This window comes from Physeter macrocephalus, chromosome 18, assembly GCF_002837175.3.
Source record: "Physeter macrocephalus isolate SW-GA chromosome 18, ASM283717v5, whole genome shotgun sequence".
Classification (NCBI taxonomy): Eukaryota; Metazoa; Chordata; class Mammalia; order Artiodactyla; family Physeteridae; genus Physeter; species Physeter macrocephalus.
The window spans coordinates 77481493-77509391 of record NC_041231.1 but is presented as its reverse complement, the minus strand read 5'-3'; the positions used below and the strand labels follow the sequence as shown (position 1 = coordinate 77509391).

At 40.9% G+C, this 27899-nt stretch overlaps 1 protein-coding gene across 1 annotated transcript in view; it reads right to left on the bottom strand.

Annotated features, from left to right (window-relative positions):
• Window positions 1-23000, bottom strand: part of CDC5L (cell division cycle 5 like) — a 44358-nt gene extending 21358 nt beyond the window's left edge. Inside the window, exons 1-10 of the mRNA XM_024121840.3 lie at window positions 22812-23000; window positions 20037-20140; window positions 18483-18644; window positions 17551-17678; window positions 15836-15935; window positions 10406-10624; window positions 8553-8697; window positions 7011-7199; window positions 4081-4229; window positions 1640-1802 (exon numbers count right to left, since the gene is read on the bottom strand). Of these exons, the coding sequence (XP_023977608.1) occupies window positions 1640-1802; window positions 4081-4229; window positions 7011-7199; window positions 8553-8697; window positions 10406-10624; window positions 15836-15935; window positions 17551-17678; window positions 18483-18644; window positions 20037-20140; window positions 22812-22856 (1404 nt within the window). The 5' untranslated portion in view covers window positions 22857-23000. The remainder of the gene's footprint in view (window positions 1-1639; window positions 1803-4080; window positions 4230-7010; window positions 7200-8552; window positions 8698-10405; window positions 10625-15835; window positions 15936-17550; window positions 17679-18482; window positions 18645-20036; window positions 20141-22811) is intronic.
• Window positions 23001-27899: the final 4899 nt, after the last annotated feature.

The window sequence follows — 27899 nt, the reverse complement described above, 5'->3', positions numbered from 1 at the left end:
CCTTGGACTAATAAAACTTAACCTGAAAAGATGCCTAAATTTGTGTGTGTTTCTTTTCCATGCAAATACTAGATAATATGCAAGCCAAAGAAAACAGTTCATACTTCCCAAGAGAAAGTGCCTGGTAGTTTTTCCCCAGTCCATCCTCAGCTCACTTCTCTCATTCCCCACTCCTCCATTACACGTATGCTAGGTGGAAGGACCAGATGAGCTGCTATGATGCAAACATGCTCCAGGCTCACTCATGTTATGGCCTTCATCTGGGACAGCCCCCAACCCTCCCCTGAGCATACCTCCTCAATGAAGGTTTTCCTAGTACCCAGCCAACAAACGTGATTATTTCTTTGGCCAGCCTAAGCATGTTGGTTTTCCTCAAAGGGCTTATTTTATTCATATACTACAATTATTTCTGGACTTGGTTTAGTACTGCCAATCTCTCCAGAGCATAAACTTCTTGAAGACAAAGGACACCTTTACTCAACTTTAGATTCCCTGAAGTGTCCAGATCCATGCTTTGCACACAGTAGATTCTTCATTTGTTTAATTCTTATGTAGCCACTCAGAGTTGGCATTACCTGATATCAATTTGGGCACTAAAAAAAATTCTCAACTAACCAAAACTATACATGAAGGTAGAATTAATTTGTAAAACAGAAGCAGACCATCATTGGAACTCATTTTTTTTAAAAATCTCACAATGATCTTCTGTGGCGTAAATAAGAAGGCTCAACAGTGACGTAATAAAAGCAATAACGAGCAGAAACAAAACTATAACTTGTATAATTAGCTTTCTACATCACCTTGCAAAACATACAAAAGAAAACTTCACTAAGGTTAGCAACAAACATCAAATTAATGTGGCTTTGAGATCTAGACTGTCCTTCTAAAAAGTGTAACAAACACAGAGGAATCAATGTTCAAAATCTAATTTATGAGGCATTCGAAACTCAAAACATTTTAAAGAACTAGGAAAAAAAAATTAAATGTACCATTCAAGAAGGTAAAGTATTAATTAGTAAATGATAAAAATTAAAAATCACAAAAGATATAAGGAGCATTACTATCAGCATAATCATTACTGAAAAATATATTAAGAATAAGAAAAGGTAAGCAATAAGACCACAAGATTTCCCTTCTCAAACCCTACAAATCATGTTCCTTTTCTGGTGTCCACAGGTGTACAGAATCTTAAGGTATATGTCATATGCACTGACAAGGGGAACAATTTTAATTTGGTACCCATGAGATTTTTTTTTTTTTAATTTTTTTAAAGAATACTAAAAGGAGGGCTTCCCTGGTGGCACAGTGGTTGAGAGTCTGCCTGCCAATGCAGGGGACACGGGTTCGAGCTCTGGTCTGGGAAGATCCCACATGCCGCGGAGCAACAAAGCCCGTGAGCCACAACTACTGAGACTGCGTGTCTGGAGCCTGTGCTCTGCAACAAGAGAGGCCGCGACAGTGAGAGGCCCGCGCACCGTGATGAAGAGTGGCCCCCGCTCGCCGCTACTAGAGAAAGCCCGCGCACAGAAACGAAGACCCAACACAGCCAAAATTTAATTAATTAATTAATTAATTTTTTTTAAAAAAGAATCGGATTTATATTAAAAAAAAAGAATACTAAAAGGGAATTGACAGGTACCATCTGCTTCACATAAGAGGGATCACTGTAGTCTGCCATTCCATCCTCGGGATTAATGTTTAACTTGTCTCGAAGAGGCGTTCTACCCGGGGTGGAGTTAATAACTGGTTTGGGAGTTGTCCCACTCCGGGGAGTCAGCCCTTCAGATCCATGAGAAGGAGTTCTAGAAAGACAGAAATTCCAATTAATGAAAAGTGCCAATTTTATTTGGATCATGCTTTCATATGTTTTTCACATAAATTATTTTACAAGGAAAACAGAAAAGAAATAAAGATTCCAGAAATTCCATCTCCCTACCTGGTTTTTAGTGAGACCGCTAGGTTAAAATAAAGGTTTGGTTCAGCTAACTCAGTATTTACACACAGTATATTTATTTTAATGACTTCAAATAAAGTCATTACATCTGATATTTTCTTACCTTATTAATAACTAGGTCCACCAAACATTTTTCAACCTTTTTTTTAATAAACTTATTTATTTTTATTTATTTATTTTTGGTTGCATTGGGTCTTCGTTGCTGTGCGCGAGCTTTCTCTAGTTGAGGTGGCTTCTCTTGTTGTAGAGCACGGGCTCTAGGCACACAGGCTTCAGTAGTTCTGGCACGTGGGCTCAGTAGTTGTGGCTTGCGGGCTCTAGAGTGCAGGCTCAGTAGTTGTGCCGCACGGGCTTAGTTGCTCCGCGGCTTGTGGGATCTTCCTGGACCAGGGATCAAATCCATGTCCCCTGCACTGGCAGGCGGATTCTTAACCACTGTGCCACCAGGGAAATCTCACAACCTTTTCTTGACACATCAGGGTGGCTGAGGACACACAGTGGGCAGAGAGGTTGGCCACCACACTCAAGATCCCAAATGACTCCTTTTGAGTTCAGTATCTTCAACTTATCATTTGTCTCCTCCCTGCCTGTAGCTGTTGGCTATCACATCATCATCATCATAGATGTGCATACTTAAAGTACTTCCTCCCTCTACATTTTGTTTGGAAACCAAACACCAGGCTTTTAGAATCACATCTAAATATGAATAGCTCTGAGTTAGGTCTAAGAAACTCTCTTAGGAATAAAAACCATAGACTTTGCACCTTATAGTTTAATTGTTCAAAGCCTTTTTTTTTTTTTTGGTTGATTACTTCCTGTATCTTGGCTGTGTTCCAGACAGGTGGTGCTGCCAGAGAGCTGTTCCCAGAGGTGAGGTGAGGTGTTACCATATAAGACATGGTCCCTGCCCACAATGAGCTTACAATCTAGTTGAGAAATGAGACACCCATGGGGAAAGAGGGATAAAGCTCTCCTGCAAGCCTTGCAATTAAATATTATATAAGGTTTTGGGTGCCAATGTTTCTTGATCCTGCTGTCATGTGCAATTATAACAGTCTTCATATACTTAACAAGCAGTAGGAGGATATATTTTAAAATCAAAAGTAAACCCTAAATATTTCTAACCTTAAAAGATCAAATTCCATTTTAATACAAATTGCTTCTATAATGTTTGTATCTTAAAAATTCTTCTTTAAAAACCATAGCTTATGGGACTTCCCCGGTGGTGCATTGATTAAGAATCCACCTGCCAATGCAGGGGACACGGGTTCGAGCCCTGGTCCGGGAAGATCCCGCATGCCGCGGAGCAACTAAACCCGTGTGCCACAACTACTGAAGCCTGTGGGCCTAGAGCCCTTGCTCTGCAACAAGAGAAGCCACTGCAATGAGAAGCCCGTGCACCGCAACAAAGAGTAGTCCCCTCTCGCCGCAACGAGAGGAAGCCTGTAAGCAGCAATGAAGACCCAACGCAGCCAAAAATAAATACATAAATAAAAATTTATTTAAAAAAAAAAAAAGTAGCTTGAAACAAAAGAAGTATAAACAAATACTGAACTCTGAACTCTAGTTAATGATATACACAATGAGGAAGTGTTTAGGGTGAAATGGACTAATACCTGCAACTTACTTGGAAATGTATTAAAAATAGACTGATGGACCGATATGTGATTAAAGCAAACACTGTAAAATATTAACTGGAGAATTGGGTGGTGAGTATATGGATGCTTGCTTTGCCATTCTTTCAACCTCTCTCAATGTTAGAAATTTTCATAATAAAATGTTGGGGGAAAAGCAACAGTAATACATACATAAAACGGCTTAGAATTTTTATAAAATTCACCAAATCATCATTAACAATGTATTGATCTGCTCTTTTAAATCAGATTAAAAGTATTCAGAAACGAGGTGATAGTACCAGAAACCCTGAAAAAAAAAGGAAGCTCCATTTGGTATTTGACTATTTCCTGGATACTATAATGTTATTTCCTACTATGAGTGAGGAGAAATCAAAAAGCAACTTAAACACTTATTTCCATTCTCTGCCAGCATTTCTAAAGCAAACATGTTGTCCAAGTCCTCGGATTCAAGTTTTTCTAAAGCAGAAAACAGTTATTTATTTACAATACCTGAATGGGGTAGAAAGAACCGTGTTTGGAGTCTGTACAACCTGCCGCTGTGGAGTCACACCTGAGAAGTCACTCTCGTGCAAAGGGGTGTTAAGTCCACCTTTTAATGGGGTGTCCACGTTGGTCAGAGCCATGAGGTTTTGGGCTTCCTGATTAACAAGAAGGTAAAGAAGCATGTTTTAACAGTTTAGACAGGAGAGTAAATTCCTCTCTTCTGGTCCTACTACACAAATCTTGAAACAGGAAGAATTCTTAACATTTTTCTCAATGAAAACCAAGAGAGAAAATGAATACTGAGCTGTCGCAGATTTCAATACTTCCATTCCTTCTGTCAATCTAACATTAGCATGTCAGAAGTTCTGGAATAGGGCTTCCCTGGTAGTGCAGTGGTTAAGAATCTGCCTGCCAATGCAGGGGACACGGGTTCGAGCCCTGGCCCGGGAAGATCCCACATGCCGCGGAGCAACTAAGCCCACGTGCCACAACTGCTGAGCCTGCGCCCTAGAGCCCGCGAGCCACAACTACTGAAGCCTGCGCACCGAGAGCCCATGATCCACAACAAGAGAAGCCACCGCAATGAGAAGCCTGCGCACCGCAATGAAGAGTAGCCCCCCAACTCAATGCAACTAGAGAAAGCCCATCGCAGCAACGAAGACCCAACGCAGCCAATCAATCAATCAATATATATATATATAAATACATAAATAAATAAATAATTCCCTAAGAAATAAGTTATAGGGATGTAATGTATAGCACAGGAAATACAGCCAATATTTTACAGCAACTTTATATGGGGTATAATCTATAAAAATATCAAACCACTATGTTCTACACCTGAAACATTCAATATTGTAAGTCAGCTATACTTCAATAAATAAATAAATACATTTTAAAAGTAAAACAATTTTAAAAGAAATCTCCCCAATAAAACATCCCAGCCAGTTCAGCCCACAGGAAACTCTGGAGTGAAGGGGACCTACCCGCACCCAAGGAGTGTCTAGTCAGCTTTTAATTGCCCTACCCTTATTCCCTAGATATAGGCAAAGAACAAGATCAAAAGATATTTGAGGAAATATCCAATATGAAAGATAGAGAACAAAACAAACGAAACTTAAAGACTGTGCAGGAAAAAGAAAACTTATAAAAACAAAGCAAAACCATCATTAATAGCCTCAGAGGAATAAAAAGGTATTAATTAAACTAGATGTTTAAAAATTGAACACATTTAAAAAAGAGCTCTTAGCAATTAAAAATATGACAGTAGAAATTTTTTAAAAAGATAAAATTCAGAAAATCTCCTAGCAATGAAATCAAAGTCAATCAAGACAGAAAACCAGAGAGTAATAAGTAGCAAAATAAATTAATGAAAAGGAGGAAATTTTTTAATTTTCAAAATAACTTCCCAGAATTGAAGGCCATAAGTCTACGGAATTAAAAGACCCACCAAGTACCTAGCACAGTGGTTAAAAATAGACCCACATCAAGAAACACACATGTGAAAAAGAGAAGATCATATAAGCTTCCAGAGAAAGAAAAAAACCAGGTTTCCTATTAACCACCTGAATGGCACAGGACGTATCAATAGCAACAATGAAAGCCAGAAGACACTGGAGCACTGCCTTCAAAACTGTGAACAAAAACCCTTTCAATCTGGAATTTTATACCCTGTTGTACTATCAATCAGATAAGAGGATAGGACAGTAATTTACAGATATTCAAGGTCTTTAAAATTCCATCTCCCATGAAACCTTCCCCAGAAAGCTACTGACAGATACACTTCACCAACAAGGGAGTCAACCAAAAAAGCCAGAGACATGGGAGCCAAGAAAGAGGAGACCCAAGGGACTTTCTAGGGTCAGTGAAGGGAAAGCAAGAGAACAAGCTGTAACAAGGTCTAAAGAGTAATCAGTCCAGACTAGAACATTCAGAAGTTCTGGGAACGACTTCAAGTGTTGAAAAAGGTAAGAATACCTAAAATGTGACCAGATTACAGGAGATTTACAGTTAGTATAAAGTCCAGAACTGAATTTGTGCTAAGTAATCAGAAAATTTAGCAACTAAATAAAACAAGTATTAATTCAAAGAAAAACAAAATACTGTAGAGTAATTATAAGGCATTTTGTGGGTCAAGCGCAGTTTGACCCACAGTTTACGTAGCGAATGAATGCAGTTTACGTAGTCATAAGGTAAACCATAAATATGGAGCTAACCAAAATTATGATTAACTATAATGGAAGATGGGAAAATGGAAAGAGTGTGTATGCACAGTAGAGGCAGAAGGTGTGAGAGCGCCAGATGTTCAAATCCTTGGTGGAAAAATGCCTAAAACTGAAAATAAAACCAAAATGTAACAAGTGTCTTAGCAGTAAGGTGGTAAAAACAAAGAGCTATCACTCGTGCCTTTAGAGAGCAAGCAATGAGGGGCACTGTTTTTCTTACAAAGCCTTGCAGGACTATTTGACTCCTGAATCAGTACCTTAAAATTATATTTGACTATTAGAAAATTGAGATGTAAGAGTGCTAAAAGACTCAGTAGTATTGTTAGGTTTGTCTATTCTCTGGCATGCAGACACCCTAAAGAACACTCAGAGCTGTACACCCTATGTGCTAAGAAGAGAGAGGGAAATAGTACTGAAGGCAGTCTATGCCAAGCTAAGTACAGAATCACAAGGAAGTTTTAAAAATTACTGACTACACGTGTTTGATTTTTCTTCCAGGACTGCTTGGCAATGTGAAATTTTTAAATGCTATGCTTTACTGACAGGATTTAGCTTCCCTACTACAGAAATCTCTAGCAGCTATGCATTCAGGACTGTTTCAAACTGCTTACCCTAAAACACACTACACCAAACCATTTAGTGTTCTGCTTTATAATACTTTTAAGGACAATAAACAAAGTGCAAGGCTCACTCTACCATATGGCAGCCTACCTGCAGAATTCTGTCCTGGGAAGCTGGTGTTCGTGGTGTTCTCAGAGCGATGCTGTTGTTGGTGACATTGTACTCAGACAAGAGAGTACTGGAAGCCGAGTTTGTTATGCCAGATTCCTCAGCAGTTTGACGTGCAATTTCACTTGCTTGGCCTACTTTTACAACTTCCTGGAGTTCTGCATCTGAAATCTAAAGACACAGTTATCACAGTAGCAATATTTTAACCGAGAATAACACAGCTTAAAACTTCCACATTCCAGAAGATGAACTGCTGAAGCTGTGTGATGAGTACACAGGGGCTCGTTGTAGCACTCTCTTTACTTTTTGTGGGTTTGAAAATTTCCATAATAAAGTTTTTAAAAGTCTTCCCTATTTAATGTGGGGGGTGGGGCGGAATTCCATATGTGACATAGAATCAAGCTGCAAATACTGAAATTCCTTTTCAGTATTTCCATACTGAAATCCCTTTTCAGTATTTCCATACTGAAATCCCTTCAAACCAAAATATTTATAAATCAAGAACATAAAATAATAGTGATTATACAAAACCATTTATCAATTGGGGGGAGGGTGGGTACTAAAAAACAATTAAAATATCACACAGAGTCCACAAAGCCACAAGATCCCTAAGAAAATCAAAAGGTGTTATCCTTGTAATTTTACCAAACTAAGTATCCTAAGAACTAAAGAAAAATTACAGGCAAAATCTCAGTTTAAGAAATATCACTACTACAAATAACAGCATCTAACAAAATTATTTTATGTTTATGCCCAAGAATTTTGTATTGATGCAGCCAGGGCACTCATTTGCGGAAAGAAGCTGTTCAAGCCTCCTAAATCCACCCCTTGCTCCATTTAACTGTCCAATTCTACAGAGCTGTACTCGTCAAAACAAAACAAGAGCTTATTCAAAATCTCCATGTTTCTGACCAACTATAATTCAAAGGAACAGTACCTATGATGAGCTGAATGAATTTTCTCTTCTCCACAACTCCCATGTTGATTTTCACAGCTACTGTCTCAAAAAGAGAAGGTGTGACACGACAAAACATTCCCTAAAAGAAAGTGGCCTGAAGTCCACAAGGCCAAATACCACCTTAATCAGCTACAAAAAAGAGGTCTGGAGCCCTAGCCTACTGAAAAATTGCTAAGAGCTGACAATCACTTACTAAACCATCATATGAGCAGTTCAAGGCCTGATATTTCTTAAAGGTACCAAGCACCCAGCAAAAGCCTGGCACGTAGGCCCACAAACATTTGCTGGATAGGGGCTTCCCTGGTGGCGCAGTGGTTGAAGAGTCCGCCTGCCGATGCAGGGGACACAGGTTTGTGCCCCGGTGCGGGAAGATCCCACATGCCGCGGAGCGGCTGGGCCCGTGAGCCATGGCCGCTGAGGCTGTGCGTCCGGAGCCTGTGCTCCGCAATGGGAGAGACCACAACAGTGAGAGGCCCGCATACAGCAAAAAAAAAAAAAAAAAAATTGCTGGATAAATGATAAGCATATGAGTTCATACAATGAAAAACCTGCTTTTATCAGATTACCTGAGGGGCAGGTAGTACTAGTTTGCTTCTCTTTTTAGTAAATTCAGAAACACCACTAGTTTGAAGAATTGCTGACGGTAAATCAGATTCTTTTTTCCTTTTCAAATGCTGCTTGTCTTTTTTTCTATCTCGTCCTTCTTTTTCACTGTCATGGATCAAGGTGGAGAACAGATTTTTTAAAGTTACATATAGGCAACAACATTAAAACGCCATATAAACAGTCATATGCTCTGAACGGAATAATCCCATTCCTAATAAAATTATGAAGAAAAGACAAAACAATATACATTAAGTTGTTCCCTACACCATTACCTACCCACTATACTCAAGAGGAATGCAGACTTAGAATATCAATAGAATTATTAAGAAAATAAGATGTACTAAGTAATTTAAGTACTAAATATTAAAACTATGTGACTATAAAGACTATGATAAGCAAAATGTTACATATAACATGAAAAGAAAAACATAAAACTACTCCTATATTGTGACTATGTTCATGTAAAAATATGTGTGCACATAGGAAAATGATGAAGTATATAAAAAAATGGAAACAATTAAATGAAGGGAACAGAATTTAAACGTGAATTTTAAAATTTTCCTTTAAAACTATTCTTCAGTTGTTTGCTATGATTTTTTTTAATTCATAAAATTTTTTAAAGGATATTTAAGTCCTGACAAATGACACCAGAAAGTTGTTAGGGTCTAAAGCCAGGCTCAAGGCCATCTTTTAAAGGACCAGGAATGCCTTCTCCCCCTCTGCATGTCATCCGCTTCTTCCATCTAGTCTACTCCTTCCAAATGACTATTTTTTCTTCAATCTCTTTATTTGTAGTGGCTACCTAAAGCAAGGTCCTAATTTGAAAAATAAATACAATGGAGTACATCCAAGAAAATCCTGTTTCACAGTGACTGACATCTGTTGTTTACTAACAATTCATGTCAACAGAAATGGAAGGCCACTGGGGAAGTAGAAAACTAAAAAGCTTTGACAATCCTAAAAGGTTCTCCCCACAACATTCAGATATAAGAATTTAAAAACTCTAAAAATCCCTAGAAATAAACAAAATCCTCTGTATTCTAAGACATTTTATAAATAAACCTACTAATCGCCATTAAGTGAAAAGATTTAAAAATGCATTGGTAATGTCTTTCCTTTTAATTTCATTTTAAGAAAAACAAGAGGGAATTCCCTGGCGGTCCAGTGGTTAGAACTCGGCACTTTCACTGCCGGGGCCCAGGTGTGATCCCTGGTCAGGGAACTAAGATTCCGCAAAGCCTCATGGCGCAGCCAAAAACACCCAGAAAAACAAGATAAAATTTTCACTAGGAAAAAAAACTAAAAAAACAAAAAAAAACAAAAAAAAACAAAAAACCTAAGAAGAAGCAGACCAGATTTTGACAGATTCCTTCAGGCCATTAGTAAAATAACTAACCTCTTCCCAAAGGTACGTAAATGTTAAGACTGTGATTCTGAGTAGACAGTTCACTAAGAGCCAAGCGCTGACATTTCGAGAGCTTCGAACAGTGTTCTGTGCTAAAAACGTTACAGAGCCAGGGTCACTGGTTTTCTCAGAAAGGTGAATCCATTAAATAAGTAAAAGCATTATGTAAACCACATTGTGCTAACTAAGAAATATCTGGCTCTGACAAGGATAACACTTGTGTATTTGTATAACTGATTCACTTTGTTATAAAGCAGAAACTAACACACCATTGTAAAGCAATTATACTCCAATAAAGATGTTAAAAAATAAAATTAAATTAAATTTTTTTAAAAAAAGGATAATACTTGGCCCTCAATAAAATTACTACTATACTTTTCAATTTATAAAAACAGAAAGGCAACTTACGATCTCAACTCCCCATCAAGATCCTGTTGTCTTAACTTTCTGAAATCGGCATCAAGAGCCTGGTAGTTTTCCTCAGAAGTATCATAGAAACCAAGAGCAGGCTTTTTCTCAAATGGGATTTCAGCGTTATAATCAACTCCTCTCTTCTTTTTTCTTTTCTTCTGAATTTCTATGCCAGCTGCTCGAAGTTCTCTTCTCTTTTGGAGGGCAGCAAGACGCCTGAAGAAAGAGAACGCAAATCACGTTCAAAATCATACACCATTGGGAAAGGATGGATCATCCATCAGAGTTAAGTAAACTACCCGGTCACTTGAGGAAGAAATATTTATTTAAATCCTCACCTCACACCGTTCACCAAAATCAAGTCCAGTTTTGATTTAAAGGTACACACATACACTAGAGCAAAGAGAAAAGCCAGAAGGAACTATAAGTAAATATGTATCCAATCTCTGGATGGGAATATACTCACTTAACATAAATTAAGGGTGAAAAAAACGATCAAGAGCTTTGAATTTTAAAATTTATATCCCTGTAGCACCATTTTTTAAAAATCATAAAACAATATTAAAGGGCAAATAATAGGAAAAAATTTTGCACTTAGTATTAGGAATGTTAGATATAAAGAATCTAAGCAAGTTTTTAAAAAATGTACCAAGGGAAAGGAAGAACAAAAGGAAATAAACAGTTCACTAAGGAAAAAAATGCAAATAGCTAAAATGGCAGAGTGTACTTTAATAATTAAAGAATCACAAATTAAATCAAGCACCATTTCTACATATCTAATCAACAGCATTCAATTTTTGCTTTGTTTTAATGGCAAGGATGCAAAAAGTGGACAGTCTCTCACAATGGTAATGAGAAAGTACAGTGGTATAGCTTTCCCCAAAGAGAATTTGGAAATACACATTAATATCCCTAACTTTTTTACATTTTTAACCCAGCAATTTCACTCTTTAGTCTTTAGCCTAAGGAAATAAATAGGGACATGTACAAGGCCTTAGCTACAAGACTGGTTACCAAGCACTATTCAGAAAAGCAGATAAATAGACACAAACTAAACACCCAATAACAAATTAGTTAAAATAATTTATAACACACCTATAAGACAGGATATTATACGGCCATCTAAATAACCTTTAAGAAATCTGTAGGGCCTTACCTTGTGGCACAGTGGTTAAGAATCTGCCTGCCAATGCAGGGGACACAGGTTAGAGCCCTGGCCCGGGAAGATCCCACATGCCGCGGAGCAACCAAGCCCGTGTACCACAACTACTGGGCATGCGCTCTAGAGCCCGCGAGCCACAACTACTGAGCCCACGTGCCACAACTACTGAAGCCCACACGCCTAGAGCCCGTGCTCTGCAACAAGAGAAGCCACTGCAATGAGAAGCCCGCGCACCTCAACAAAGAGTAGCCCCCCTGCTCGCCGCAACTAGAGAAAGCCCACATGCAGCAACGAAGACCCAACGCAGCCAAAAATAATAAATAAATAGATAGACAGATAAATAGAAAGAAATCTATAGATAGAGGGATAAATAGTTAGAAAGAAATCTGTAAATCTACTCTGACATGGAAAGATGCTCAAGACACACTGCTGTTTAAAACAATGTTACAAAGTTTACATGTTATGGAGCAACATGTAAAATTATATGCATATCTATCAGTGAATACGTGCATGGGGAGATGTGAAGGATGTTCACCTGAACAGTAACAGTGATAATCATAGGAGGTTGGAATTTCATTTTTTACTTTTTCCTTTGTACTTTCCCAAGATGCTATAATGTTAATGATTCAATGATTAGACAAGCTATTCAAAATATTAAAGAGGAGAAAAATCAAATTATAAAACAGTATAGAGGAGCAATTTCACAAACCCACTCCCCAACAAAACTGACAAAAATTATTTTAAAAAAAAGTTAAGTCTCTGGAAGGGATCCTAAAGGAGATACAGAAAATGAAGAAACGTTTATTCAAGAAAATCTACAAAAATTCGATAAGAAAAGTGAGAGCCTGTAGCATTCAAATCAAGACCCACTCCCTCTTCTCTTCCCCCATCCCAGCTCAGGGAGAGAGAAACTCCACTCCACACTTGGTGCAGCCAAGAATACAGGGTTCTCTCTCCCCTCCAGCTCCCTGGCTTTCATTCCAGGAGGGGCAGGACAGCAGCATTTCTCATCCTGCCTCCAGGAAGCCACTGCAGAGGCTAAGTTCAGACAAGAGTGACTGAGAAGGAAGGGCTTCCTTCTTCTGCCCAGGGGCTCTACCTTGGGCACAGTGCTACTGAGAATACTGGAGCCCAACAATCCTTACCTGGGCCTGTGGGATGAGGGTCAGGGTTAGGGTCAGGGTTAGGGGACCTGGGGCTGCTGCCTACCCCGACCCCGGACACTGGACACTCCTAAAGTGGGTGTGTCACTCAAAGACAAGTACATCAGCGCCCCTGGATAGAACAGAGAATTCCAAACTCTCCCCAAAGAAACTGACTCACTTGCAACAGGAAATGGAGACGTTCAGGCCTCAGGGCACTCTCAAAAACGGGGAGGTCCTGGTGAAAGGCAACTGTGAAGAAACTGACAGATTCTTTGGAGTTGCAGCTAAACTGCAGGCCCACTAGTTTGCCAGAGAGAATCAATCTTTTTCGAAAAGTGGGAGAAGCCCTCCTGGGATGAGAACAACTACCAAACACTGACCTCAGAAACTACCCCTTCAAAGGAGCCGAAGTTTGTTTTGATTGGAACACTTTGTGGAGCAATTTATGCCTCAAGCCATGGTTGAAAACAATACAGCAATAAGCAGGCAATTAGTAGAGCTTAACAGCTGGGTGTAGCCAGGGAAGAAGATGTCAAAGAAAGTCCTGTCAAAACCACCTCATCACAAAGCGACTGTGGGCACACCCAAGACTGTGTCCCCATGAGGAGCAACATCAGAAGCTTCACATTTCTGGGCGAGGAATGGAGAGAACAGACTTCACTAAAATAATCCAGCTAGTCACTAAAGGAGTAAGCAAGCAAGTAACAGTAACAAGGAGTGAATGGGGGCAACACAGTACCCAGAACTGCTACAATATATCATCCAAAGTGTCCAGTTCTTAACAAAAAAAGGTGAGACATGCAAAGAAACAGGAAAGCATGACCCACACCAGAAAATAAGCAGGCAACAGAAACTGCCTGTGAGAGCAACCAGATGTCAGCTTTGACACACTTCAAAGGAGACATTACAAATATGTTCAAAGAACAAAAGGTAAGCACGATTAAAGAAGGTAGGATGAAAATGTTCATCAAATAGAGAAAATTCACAAAAAGAAATAATTTTAAAAAGAACCAAATGGAAATTCTGGAACTGAAAAGTGTAAAGCTGAAACGAAAACTTCACTAGAACAGATTCAAAGTAAAGAATTAGCCAAGATGAAGACAGATGGATAAAGATTATGCAATCCAAAGAAAAGGGAAAAAAAAAAAAGAATGAAGAAACACGAACAGAGCCTCACAGAAAGGTGGAACACCATTAAGTGCACCAACATATGCACAGTAGGAATATCAAAAGGAAAGAGAAAAAGAATAAAACATTAGAAAAACAATAAAACATTGGCTGAAAATTTCCCAAATTTATTGAAAACCATTAACCTACACATCCAGGAAGCTCAACGAACTGCAAGTAAGATAAATATTAAGAAATGCACAGACAAACATTATATTAAAAATGCTGAAATCCAAAGACAAGGAGAAAATCTTGAAAACAGAGAGAGAAAAACAATTCATCACTTACAAGGGAACCCCAGTAAGATTAAGAGCTAACTTCTCATCGAAACAGTCTATACAGTATGATCTAATTTTACACAAATGTTACTGTATGTGTAGTACACATAAATGTATGTCTATATTGAGAAGAGAAAGGTTTGAAGGGGATACATTTCATAAGTAATTTTATTCTTTAAATAAAGAAAATAAAGACTTCAAACATTAGAAAACCTTTACAATATAATGCTAAGTGAATATAACCACATTATATAGCATTGTATCAACCATGCCCCAAAAAGAAAATAGTACAATACTAGTATTTTGTAGGAAAAGTGTTATTACTTTTATAATCAATAAAAAGCTTTAAGTTATAAAACAGATCTGTAATTTAACATTTAAAGTAAATAATCCTGCAGTACATTCTGCATACACACCAACCTAGTTAATTACAAGACATATGCACAAGTTATAAAGATGTTCTACAAGAAAATCTACAAGAAAGTGTAGGGTAAATTTAAATCTGGAAAAATGTATTTGTTAAAGCAAGCAATACCAACCATACTTGGAGATTTTCATATATATACCTGTCATATCCCTGGGCCAATCCACATGGTTAAAAGGCTCAAACCATTTGGTCCCCAAACAACCATGGACAAAAATGGAAAAGTGAATTTTTTTTACCTTACTCACATTACTTAACCCTATATAGTATATGGAACAGAAAGGTGACTAAGACCCAGCAGAAAATTTAGAACCTCCTCTTAGCTTCTGTTTACTGTCCCAGGCCAATCATACTCCCATCATAAGTAACTATTCTGGGCTAGTGGTTGGCCAGCTATGCCAAAAAGCATCCTCTGGCATAAAAGAATCCTCCATCCCAGGATCTGGCACTTCACAGCCATTACTAGGGAAACCATCAACACAATGCTAGTTATTAGGTCAGAAAGTATCAATACTTCCCAGCTTAGGGACCAAAAAAGGTAGTTGTGGAGGCTGGGGAGGCTATTCCAATGCCTGAATTCCGAAAGCTAATAAGCTCTTATAAAGTTCAAGTTTTCCCTTTATCCACTTCATCTGGGTTTCTAGGCCATTAGAAATGATGTCAACCATGCATCTAACCAAAAGGGAGGGGAAAATGGAGAAAACCTTGAGTAGAGGGCAATACTTAATTCCACTCACTTTTTAAATACAAATTTCTATGACAGCCTAAAATGTGGTTCAAGGCTCATTAACTCCCTCCATGTTCAGCTGAGTCTCCTGTTTCACAGCCGTTGCCTGCCCAACACTAATCAAGGAGAGTAACTAACTGGCAGTCACACCACAGTCCCAGAGCCCCGTGTGTCCTCCAGCCATCTGACGCCAAGATGGCTACAACAAATGAAGCTCCCCCATGCTAACAGAACAAATCCAACACACCAAGACATACATGTATGTCTATACCCGGGCATTACTTCCACCATGTCTTACAAAACTTTTTTTAAATATGTATTTTTCCTATAACTACTCTGAAATGGTTAGGAAGATATATATAAGACTTTTCCAAAGTAATAAAGAAACTAAGGACTATTAGCAAAATTGGAATTAGACAACTCTAGTTATCATTCACCCAACAGGGTTGATAAATCACACAGTTTTATTGGGCCTAAGGATGCATAGACTAATTTGTTCAACTACAGATGGAAAACAACCATACCTTGCTTCTTCCAACTGTTTCTCCCTCGCTTTCCTCTTGGCTTTCTTTCCCTGAGTATTAGCCAGGCGGGCTCTAGCTTCAGAAAGCATCTCCAATTCATCTGCAAAAATAAAGAGAACAAAAACTAACTTCTCCAACAGAAGCAAGGTGAGAGACATACCCTAGTGCTTAAGATGAGAAAACCCATCAATATTATCATTATATGTGCAGCATAAAGGAAATAGCTTGGGTTTTGAAGTCAGAGAACCCGAAGTTAAAAATCATGCCCGGGCTTCCCTGGTGGCACAGTGGTTGAGAATCCGCCTGCCGATGCAGGGGACACGGGTTCGTGCCCTGGTCCGGGAAGATCCCACATGCTGCAGAGTGGCTAGGCCCGTGAGCCATGGCCGCTGAGCCTGCACGTCCAGAGCCTGTACTCCACAACGGGAAAGGCCACAACTGTGAGAGGCCCGCGTACCGCAAAAAAAAAAAAAAAAAAATCATGCCCACCACTGGATAGGTATGTGACTCTGGATAATAACGTTTCACCATTTATAAAATGGGAATAACAATTCCTACTTCACAGGGATGCTGAGAAGAACTAAGGAAAAAGAAATAGGTAAAGCATCTAGCAAATACTCATTAAACAGTGGCTATAATTATCATATCCTTCATTATCATCAACTATCTGACACAGCACAAATTGTGAAATATTGTAAAAACTACTGTTTAATTATAAGGGGACTGACAATCTTCCATTATCATTTCTCCTTCATTTTTTTCCTCAGAACTATTTCTCTCCTCCAGTACACTTTGCATAGCTCCCCAGAGTAGAACAAATTTCATTACTGATACCTTAGAGCAACTCCTACACAAAGGTGTCCAATGAAATCACAAGGGAACTTTAAAAAACAAAAAAAACACTCAGATTCCAGGATTACCCTCCATTCCCCACCCCCAATTTACTGACGCAGACCTCCTGAGGAAGCCCTGGTACCTTTATTTTTTAAAGTTTGCCATGTGACAGTGATGCAGCCAGCCTAGCCACAGTCTGCCTTTGGGAACCACTACCTTCAAACTTTTAAATTAAAAACTCAACAAATATTCACTGAATGCTTCACGACAACCCTGTGAAGTAAGATAGATATTATTACTCTCCATCTGACAGGAAAGAGAACCAAAGTTCAGAGAGATTATATGACTCACCTAAAGTCAAATAGCTAATAAGTGGCAGACATGGCACTAAACTAGATTAAAATCTAGTTCCTCTGATTCCTGATTCAATGTCTCAAAAAGGCATCGTAAGTCTCCCTCATGGTATTGTAGTGTTGCCCTTTCAAGAAGATCAAACTTCCTGTCTGAAGTCAAAAAAGTAGTTAATAGGAGCACTGGATCCCCAAATCCTGACTTGTTGCCTCTCTCCTCGGAATAGGAATGAGAACACAGAATCCTAAAGAGCTTACCTCTAGCCACGAGGAAATGTCCAGTAATATCACACTGCTTAACTTACTAAATAAATTGAAACATCAAAAGATAAAGGGACATTATCCAAAAAGAGAAATTACTCTACGATAGAAGGTTGGACACACTTGGAAAGATACTTAGAGTAACAACTACAGACAGAACCGCAATTCAAAAAAGTCAGAGGAGTTTAGAAAAGAACTAAGAGAGTTAAAAGAAGGCCTGAGAAGTCTATGGTTACCAAAGAAATAAATTCCTCACAAAAATACACTTACCCTCATCCATATCAATCGGATCAGGCCGTGCTGGTTTTGTTTCTGGATTTGGATCTATTTCTCCAGGTTTAAGTTTTCGTGGATCATCTGTTGTTTCCTCTTCATTGTCTCTCTGGGCAGCTTTATCCCTAGGAATGAGCCCAGAGTAATCAGTCACACTACCACCCGTTTAGTCTTAGAAATACCAGGTTCCCTAGTGCTGGCACCCTTTTCTTTGAAAAACCCAACGGATGGGCACTAACAAAAATAAAGCATTTCTACTATTGCTTCACCTGAAAAAGATGGTTTAAATTTCTAATTTCAGTGTTTCCATTCACCATGAAACAGGATCCAAGGAGCTCCCTAAATCACAAATGCGGAAGAGTCACACAAGAAAGCTTTTAGTGAAGAACCAAGATGTTCCAATGGTTAACTCTCAGCAGTATGATTATGGGTGATTTTTATTTGCTTTTTCACTATATTTTTCCCAGATTTTCTATGATGAACATGTATGATTTGTGTACTTTTTTTAAAATATTTATTTATTTATTTGACTGCGCTGGGTCTTAGTTGGGGCACGAAGGATCTTCGTTGCAGCATGCGGGATCTTTCAGTTGTAGCACGTGGGCTCTCAATTGCAACATGTGGGATCTAGTTCACTGACCAGGGATCAAACCCAGGCCCCCTACACTGGGAGCGTGGAGTTTTAACCACTGGACCACCAGGGAAGTCCCTGTATAAAATTTTTTAATTATTCCTTTAAAAAGTATGTAACAGGAGACATAATCTTGATCAACTACACGAGACTTGGAATATACAATCCAAGAGCTTTAGCTCCTCTGGCTTTATTCAGATCTGTAACTAACGTTTAAGGACAGAAAACGCTAAAAGTGTATTCAGCCTCATTCAGAAGATATACCATATTTTAATACTGCTTTTGGAGATTCACTTACAGAAGAAATTCATAGTGTTCCAAACACTGGGCAGCTGTTCTTCCAATGATTGGAGCAATGGTCCTCCACTGAGTTGGCATCAACTTGGCCAAGTGCAAGAGTTTTTCCTCTTCTTCTCTGGACCATTCTGTTTTCTTAATGCTGGGATCCAGCCACTCGTACCTATTAAAAAGACATCATTTTATACCTTAATCAGTCACCCAGCATGAATATCCTCCTTACGTATTAGACATACTGGCTTCTAGTATCTGAATAATGCAAGCTAACTCTCATCCTTCAATCACAAAAGATTTTTTTTTTCTACAACAGAATATTCCCTATTTCGTTAAACTTACCCCATTCCAAATACCCTATCTCACTAAATTCTACTGTATTTTAATTATGCAAGGTTAGTAATGCTTAAGAAAGGTAACATGACTGAAACATGATCATATGCCTTCCTTCTCAACTACCAAGTGTTTTCATTCATCTTACACTTTATATTAGAGGTTTTGCATTTATAAATAAGACAAAACCACCTCATATTTTCATAGTACTTTCTGGTGCTTTGATTTGATTCTTACAACACCTTGGCTTACTTCTTTAAGCATTTGACTTACACTCACTAAATGCTTTTCAAAATTGTATTTGTTTGGTGAGTTCTTTAATTTAAGTAAAACTACTATGTCATCTCTGTCTTTCCTCATGCTCCACCTGACCCACCTTTCCCATCCAGTCTACTTAGCTGGATGAGAGGCCTGCAAACAATATATAAGCCTTACCAAACACAGCGGTAGGAGCTTAGCTCCACTAACAGAAGCAGAAATCAGAACCACGTATGCAGGCTGAGAACCATCTTCCTCTTTGTGGGCCAATCTCTACATTCTGATCCTTTCCCCTACCCAGGTGCCCAGGAAATTAGGTCACTCTTATACAATCCAAAATATGACCCTAGTACCACATGGGTCAGGGCTGGGGCCAGATCACTCATGCCAAAAATACATGTAAAGAACTTAATATGTCCACTACCCTGTGACTTAAAAGGGGACACCACAGATGTAATGTTGGGTTATGTTATATTCTGGGGAAGCAAATATACAATGTTTCAACCATTCATGAGGAAACTCAACTACTGTAAGCTAGCCTAGAAAATTAACCATTATTTATCATTTATTTCTTTGGGAAAGTAAGTTCTAAAACAATCCACTTATAAACTTTTGGAATACAATCCATTTATAAGCTAGGGTCCATCTGTACCTAAAAGTAGTTTTATTTGCTTCACAAAGCACTCTCAAACATTAACTCATTTGAGCCTCACATCTCCATCAGTTAGGGCCAAGTATTATCCCCAGTTGGGAGAAAATAGTGGCAGGAAAGAGGGGCTAGAAAATGGCTTGCCTAAGATCACACAGGAAGCAAATGACAGCTAATTCTTAAATCTAAATTCCCATCTCCCACTCCATACTTTCTGTTATATCACAATGCCTGCTTTCTTTGGTAAGGTTCAAAGAAATGACATTTTCCTCATCATAATTAAGGTCGTTTTGTGTTTTCCACTCATTAACTGGTACATACCATCTGGCTTTGCACTGCTTTGCTGATTTTCTATGCAGCAGTGAGGCAATCCTAGACCACTGGTTTTTCCCATATTTCATTACCGCTGCCTTCAGAATTTCATCCTAAAAATTGTTGAAGAAAAACAGTGTATTCAATCACAAAACTCCAAGTGAGAAAAGACAAAATTAAAATTAACTCTAACAGAGTTGTGCTATGGAGAAAGAGAGATATCAACACACACATATATCCTACATGTAAAAAGAAAGTATAAAAATTCATTACAATAATAAAAAAAACAGCAAGCCAGAATCAGTGAAATGCAAGAAATTAAGAACTCCCTTAGAGGGACTTCCCCAGTGGCGCAGCGGTTAGGAATCCGCCTGCCAATGCAGGGGACAAGGGTTCGAGCCCTGGTCTGGGAAGATCTCACATGCCATGGAGCAACTAAGCCCATGCACCACAACTACTGAGCCTGTGAGCCACAACTACTGAGCCGATGTGCCACAACTACTGAAGCCCGTGCGCCTAGAGCCCGTGCTCCACAACAAGAGAAGCCACCGCAATGAGAAGCCCACGCAATGCAACGAAGAGTAGCCCCCACTCGCCACAGCTAGAGAAAGCCCGCGCGCAGCAACAAAGACCCAATGCAGCCAAAATAAATAAATGAATTTAATTAATTTTAAAAAAAAGAACTCCCTTAGGACAGTCTACCCTCCCTTACACACAACCCCTTCCCTATCCCGTCCAATAATTGGGAGTGGGTACAGTGTGTGGCTGTTACTCTCTTCAAAAGAATATGGCTCATTCATTTATTCGTTCATTCAAAAAACATTCCCTGAACACCATCCTTGTTAACAGGTCTTGTGTACTTAGGGAAAGAGAATCAAATAGGACACATCCAGCCCTCAAGAAGCAAGTCAAGACTCAGGTGAATCGAATCTCTAACCCAGGCTTCCTGCCTCCAGCTTACGAATAGCATTTTCTCTTCAGTCCCATAACCCCAACTCTGACCCAAGAATCCACATCTCAGGTCTAATCTGAATCCACATCTCAGGTCTAATCTAAGAATTAAGTATTTCCCCCTAACTCACCAGTCAACTCTGTCTCCAGACTCCCCCAGTCTCTAGACACTATTTCACCAGGGCACCCATTCCAATATGGAATTCACCAATCCCAGGAGAGCCCGGCAAGCTAAATCACAGACGCCAGGGATATTAGAGCCATAGATGAATGCACTTGGGGCTTTTTACTTTTAGGCTTTTTTCCACATTGAACTTGAGCTACATGCCTCATACATGAGCCACTCCACACCACTCCACACCCCTATCATCAGAGACTCAAAGACTGCAGGGCTTGGGCCACATCATAGGAATCCTGCTGTTACTTGATTTTTGTACATCTGTCTCTCCCACAGAAGTCGTCTCTTCTCCAACTTAAACAGACTGGTTCCCTCTGTGCAAGCTGAAGCAAGGTTCTCACTGACTTTATGTGTAGCTTTGTTGCAGTACTGCTATACTTAATCACATCTTCAAGGAAATATATACAACAGTTATCTACCCTACTAGATCCATTCAGCAAAATTTCCCAAGCAAATTTTGTTGGGTACTGTCCTAGGTTCTAAAGATACCAAGATCTGGTCCTGCCCTCTTTCAGTGCTGTCTACTGGGGAAAAGAAATAGCAACTAGCACTTACTGCAAGATTACTATGTGACAGACCCTGTTCTAAATGTTCCAAATGTAGTGACTCATCTAGTCCCCAAGACAGGTAGGTATTATTATCATCCCCATTAGAAAACTGAGGCTCTGAGAGGTTAAGAAACCCTCCCAGCATCACACAGAAGGATGGGATGCTTGCAAAAAGACAAAGCAAACTATAACAAGTGGATGAAAGAGTTGTCATGGGATCACTGGGGGTGCAACTACTTTTTACAGGATGAATAGGCAAAAATTCCAGAAGAGTTTCTGGACTGCTTTTTGAAGGGAGGTCAGAAAGATGCCAAGCAGTAGGAGGATAGTCCAAGAAGGAATAAGATGTAAAAAGACACAGCATGAAAAAATATGGTGTTCTCGGGAAACTGACAAATTCAGCGCACTATGAACACCAACTCCACTAAAACCTCGTTTCTATTTTACTCATTCTCTACTGTTCTCTGCCTCACCAATGGCATGATCCACTACATTTCTGGAAGCAAAGAGACTACTGTAGGCCTATCTGGCTTCTATCCAAGCTGAAGCGGAATGACAGGAAGACACAGGCCTTGGGATCTGACGGGAGGGCAGACAAGTTATGCCTTGATAACAGATGACCGCAGTGATGCGGGCATAAACGGGCACTTTGAACCTGGCACTCAAACTGCTTCCCGTCTGCAAGGAAGTCAAGAAAAAAACAAAGTTGTCGCCACAGCACTTCTTCATTTTTGAATATCAGAGAGAGGCACGATGCCTGGGCTGAGGAACGGGGGTGCCCCAAAGACCGACTCTAGCGGTTATCCTAGCTCTCCCTCCACACTGTGAGTTCCACCAGGGCAGAGGGCGCGTCCTCAATTCAACAAATGTTCACTGAGGGCCTAACGAGTGCCCGGCAGGTAATCAAGTGGTTAAATCACAGGCCCCGTCCTTGAGGTGCTCAGATAACACAGGACCGGGCACAAGGTAAAGACCGCGAGGGTCGGCCCCGCACCGCCCCCGACGCAGACCCCGCAGGCAACCTCCGCGCCTCCCCGACCTCCCCGCGCCTGCGCACCAGCAGCCGGAGGGGCGGAGGGCAGCGGTCGGCGGGAAAAGGGGACTTACCTCAGTATTCCTCCACACGCCCCCCTTGATCATAATTCGAGGCATCTTGGCGGCGGGGTGTCTCGGCAAGGGGCCGAGTGGAGCTTCTGAGAAGTAGTAACGGCGCTGCGGCCACGGAACCCAAAGCCTTCACTTCCTCCAAGCGCAACCTTCTGCTTTGAAGAGCTCTGCGCAGGCGCAAGGCGTGGTGGGGGTGGGGGGGAGAAGCATGAGTAGCAAGTATCGCGAGAACTCGAGTGACTGAAAGGAAATAAGTGCTTTGTTGTTAAAGCTCTACTCTAGGAAGACTGACAGAAAATCATCAAACCACTCTAAGCCAAAGCGCCCTACGCCGCACGCATGCCCAAAATAGATTGGAAGAAGCCATGGCTCTCGCGAGATATCGGCGGTGGCTCTTGGCAAAGAATGTAGTGCTGGGGTTGGTTGTGACGTCAACTGATGGCAGAGAATCGGAACGTGACGCGTGTAGAGTTTAAGCCCAGCTGGTCTAAAAAGAACTTTGTTAATTTATTAATTTAGCACTTTATTAGGCATTTAACTGATAGGAATTTATTCACAGAATACTCAGGAAAAGGCAATAGCTTATTTAAGCCTAAATTTCCTAACCTGGAGGTAATAATAGTACCAACTTCGTAGGGTCGTCCTAAGGATTAAATGAGATCGTAAACCTAGCATAGTATCTGATACATAATAAGTGATCACAAAAGTGGCAACTGTTATTACAAGAAGCGCAACCCCAAGTGATCAGTGGTTGTCCCAGAAATCCACAGAAATGTCATGTCAGAGTTTTTCATTCATTGCTATTCAGTCGGTGTGGATTAATAGTAGAGAGTTACCATCGATAGGTACTGGTATTAGACAGACTCGGTCTGGGTTGAAATCTTGGCTCTCTCATCAGCTTGGGTAATAACCTTGCTGAATCTCAGTATCCTCATCTGAAAAGTGGAGTTAACAATTCATACCTCATAAATTTGAGGGACGAATTAGTTGAAAGATACCTAAAACCCAGTGAGGTAGGGATTGCCAAACTGCCATTCCACCTCCCCATTACTCACTTGGTCTCCTTCACCATTCAAAAATACCTCTTTGGAGCCAGCCCTGGAAGGCATGAAAATGTTTAGTGGACTGGGAAACACCCTAAGAATTTAAATAATGCCTTTCTCTTTATAGTTCTTCATTTCTCCATTTGCCTCTTCTGAGAGAGCTACAGAACTTTCCGGTTATATATATATATATATATATATATATATATATATACTTTTTTCCTTGAAATGGGAAATTGTAGCAATAAAATCACTAGTTTGTTGAGAGGACAGTGTTAGATTATGAAGAACACACAGATGTGTGTGTTCTGGTGACAAGCCATTTTCTGTCTCTGGACGGAGGTCCAGAGATAATGCTTCTCTGTAGGATGTGTGACCATTACTTCCTGCCAACCCCACCCCCAACATGCACTCAGCTGCAGTGGTTACAAGGATCTCTCTCTCTCTCTCTCTCTCTCCCTCTCTCTCTCGCTCTCTCTCTCGCTCTCGCACACACACACACACACACACACACACTCACACACACACTGGCCATTTGATTGATCTGATCAAAGTCGAACCAATTAAGTCTCCTCCCCAGGAATTTTGACACTGAAACCTAGAAGAAGCCAGTCTCTCTGCTGGCCAATGAATCTCTAACATGTGACACCCAGGAGTTGCCTGCCACCATGTTTTGTACAACGTAGACTAAGAAGGGAAGAAAGCAGGTCCCAGGTGCATTGAGAGGAGCAGAGAGGAGAGTACAGAAAGACAGAGGTAGGTCTTGGCTGCACCACTTTCCCTGGATCCAATATGTTCCTCTGTCCTTGGTGCATTCCTGTCCTTGAGTTGTTTTTTTTTTTAATATTATTTTACAATCTACTGTTTTTTTAATTTTTAAAATTTATTTATTTATTTTTGGCTGCATTGGGTCTTTGTCGATGCACGCAGGTTTTCTCTAGTTATGACGAGTGGGAGCTACATTTTTTTTTGGCTGCATTGGGTCTTCATTGCTGCTCATGGGCTTTCTCTAGTTGCGGGGAGCAGGGGCTACTCTTCGTCGCGGTGCGCAGGCTTCTCATTGCGGTGGCTTCTCTCGTTGCGGAGCATGGGCTCTAGAGCACAGGCTCAGTAGTTGTGGCGCACGGGCTTAGTTGCTCCGTAGCATGTGGGATCTTCCAGGACCAGGGCTCGAACCTGTGTTCCTTGCATTGGCAGGCGGATTCTTAACCACTGTGCCACCAGGGAAGCCCCCTGTCCTTGAGTTCCAATGATTAGTTCCCCTTTTGGCTTTAGTCAGTTGGAATTGGGTATCTGTTATTTGTAAGCCAGATTCCTAACACATCCAAAGTTGAACTGGTCCTCTCTCAAGAGCCATTTCAGATCTAACATTCCAAGAGCCCATGATGATGGCTTCTCCTTCCCACTCAGCACCACCTTTACACCCCCTCCATGTCACCTTTTCACCAAATAGAAAAAGTGCCCCTTCCTCAAGACACTTTATTGACACCTGCTGGAAAATTGTCACAAAATACTGATGTTTTGAGAACAAGACACTTACTACAAGAAAATTAGATCTCCCATGCCTATGATACAAATTGCACCCCCTTAGGGGCATGCGTTTTACAACCTGCCCATTGGGACACAGCAGCCTTGTCAAAAGTCCCGCAAGGCACCCTTGAACACGCAGACTGCATGTCTAATCGAAATTCTAGTTTCCATCTTGTCCAGTTTTTTACCATCAAGAAACTGTGCGGGGGACTTCCCTGGTGGTCCAGTGGTTAAGAATCCGCCTTCCAATGCAGGGAACGCGGGTTCGATCCCTAGTCGGGGAACTAAGATCCCACATGCCATGGGGCAACTAAGCCCACGCACTACAACTACTGAGCCCGCGCACTCTAAAGCCCGTGTGCCACAACTAGAGAGAAACCCTTGTGCTGCAACTAAGACCTGACACGGCCAAATAAATAAATAAATAAAAAGAAACTGTGCAAGAAAGGGCTAAAATTAGGGTCAAAAGCCTGTGACAACACCAAGGGATGGCGAGGAGCTGGGGCTAGCCACCCTCATCATCTTCATCATCTCCCCAAATAAGGATATGGAATTTAAGTAGAAATATTGCGCTGCTTTGCAAATACAATTTCAAGACAGGTCCTCCAGCCCTGCCCGCATCCACCAGATTGCCACCCTTAAGTCCCTCTCCCATTTAGAAACTCCTCAGCTAGTGTTGGGAAAAACTAATATCTGGGTGTCCAGTTACTACAAAATGGAATTCCATGCACCCTAAATGCTGGTAATTCATACCGTAATGCTAATCATGGTTAATCATCTAAATTGGCTTGAGTTTCACCTACTGATACTCCCTTGTGGTGAGTCCAGTTGTAGCTTGTAATTTTTTTCTCAGGTACTCATCTTCATGGTTGTTATTTCTGGGGAGTCCCCTGTGCCCTGGGGTGGGGAAGTGTTCCCAAAGAGACTCTGCTTATTCTCAGGCCCCAGAGGTTCAAGAGTCTTTGTGAGCTCATTTCTCAGTTTAGGATCAATATTCCAATCAGGTAATTTACAACTAACCCTGCATCCACAGGGCACAGGCTTGGGATTTACATTTCTTACAGGAGACTTTTTTTTCCACACTCATATACCAGACCCCAGACTCATAAGCCCAGTTGCATCCTGGACAGTTCCGCCTGGGTGTGTCACAGGTTTCTCAAATTCATCTTCCAAAAGTTGAGCCCCCAGGAATGCCCTGGCTGTCCAGTGGTTAGGACTCCACGCTTTCACTGCCCAGGGCCCAGGTTCAGTCCTTGGTTGGGGAAATAAGATTCCACAAGCCTCGCAGTGCTGCCAAAAAAAAAAAAAAGAGCTCCCCCTAGAAAACCTATACTTCTCCAGGATTCCTTATTTCAAGGGATAGCACAGGACTGGCATGTATGGTTGTGTAAAGGGTTCATTGCATAAGGGAAAAGTGGGGGCTGAAATCTAGCTTGCACACTGCTCACCAGGCGATGCGTCCACGGGACTCTGTCCACCGAGAAAGCATCTTTCTCTAGGTGTATGAAGCCACCACATGGGCTAGACACTATATGTTGCCCTGGCAACAGCAACACCATTCACCTATTGCCACTTTTCCTTCCCCCATACCTTCCTCCCACCGACATCCAAGTCATTCCAGAGTCTTGCCAATTTTTTCTCCTAGGTAGCCCTCCAATCCATCTCCTTTGTCCACCTCTGCTGTAAGTTTCCAGATCTAGCAAATTAAAATACCAGTTAAATCCCAGTTAAATTTGAATTTCAAATAAACAGCAAGTGAATTTTAGTATAATTGTGACTTATGCATTCCTTCTGTCCTCCCTTTCCTAGAGAACCCTGGTTTTTCCTCCAGCCCACACTGCACTCAGCCAATAGAACACATTTCTAGCCAGATGATCACTCCCATACTCACACCATCACCACTGGAGGGTGCCCTCACACCCTCTCCGTACTTGGTAGAAACATACACATTTCCTCGGAAAACAAGCCATTGGGATTTTTTACTTCTTTTTTGATATGAGGCAGGGTCCCTCCATGTGCACCAAGAAATGTTTAATTTGCATGTATTTCTTACAAAGTCCAGGTTTGGGAGCCTCAGTGTTGACTCTTCAAGTCAGTAGTGGCCGCCCCATCCCCCAGGGAGGCTCAGGCCATAACCCCTCCTGGAGTTCCCCAGCGTTGGAAGGACAGAAGGCATCTCAAATGGGCTCCCAGTCCTTCCCCAGAGTCCGCTGGGAACTTGGCCAGTAGATGTGCTAAATCAGGGTCAGAGCTCCTTACTGCAAGGGATGGGGCCTCTTCAGTGCATTTCAGGCCCAGATGGGAAGAAAAGTTGCAAGGCATAAAGATGTGAGAGGGGCCAAGGCAGGGGGCAATGTGTGGCCAAACCAGCCAGAGGTTGGTCAAGGGAGAGGGAATGAGTCCAAAGCCCCGTGGAGGCGGCAGCCCTGGTCTCATCAGGGGCTGGGCAGGACCAAGTGGTGCCCTGCACTCAGATGGGCACTCCTAGATGTCCCAGATGTCAGCCCCGCACATC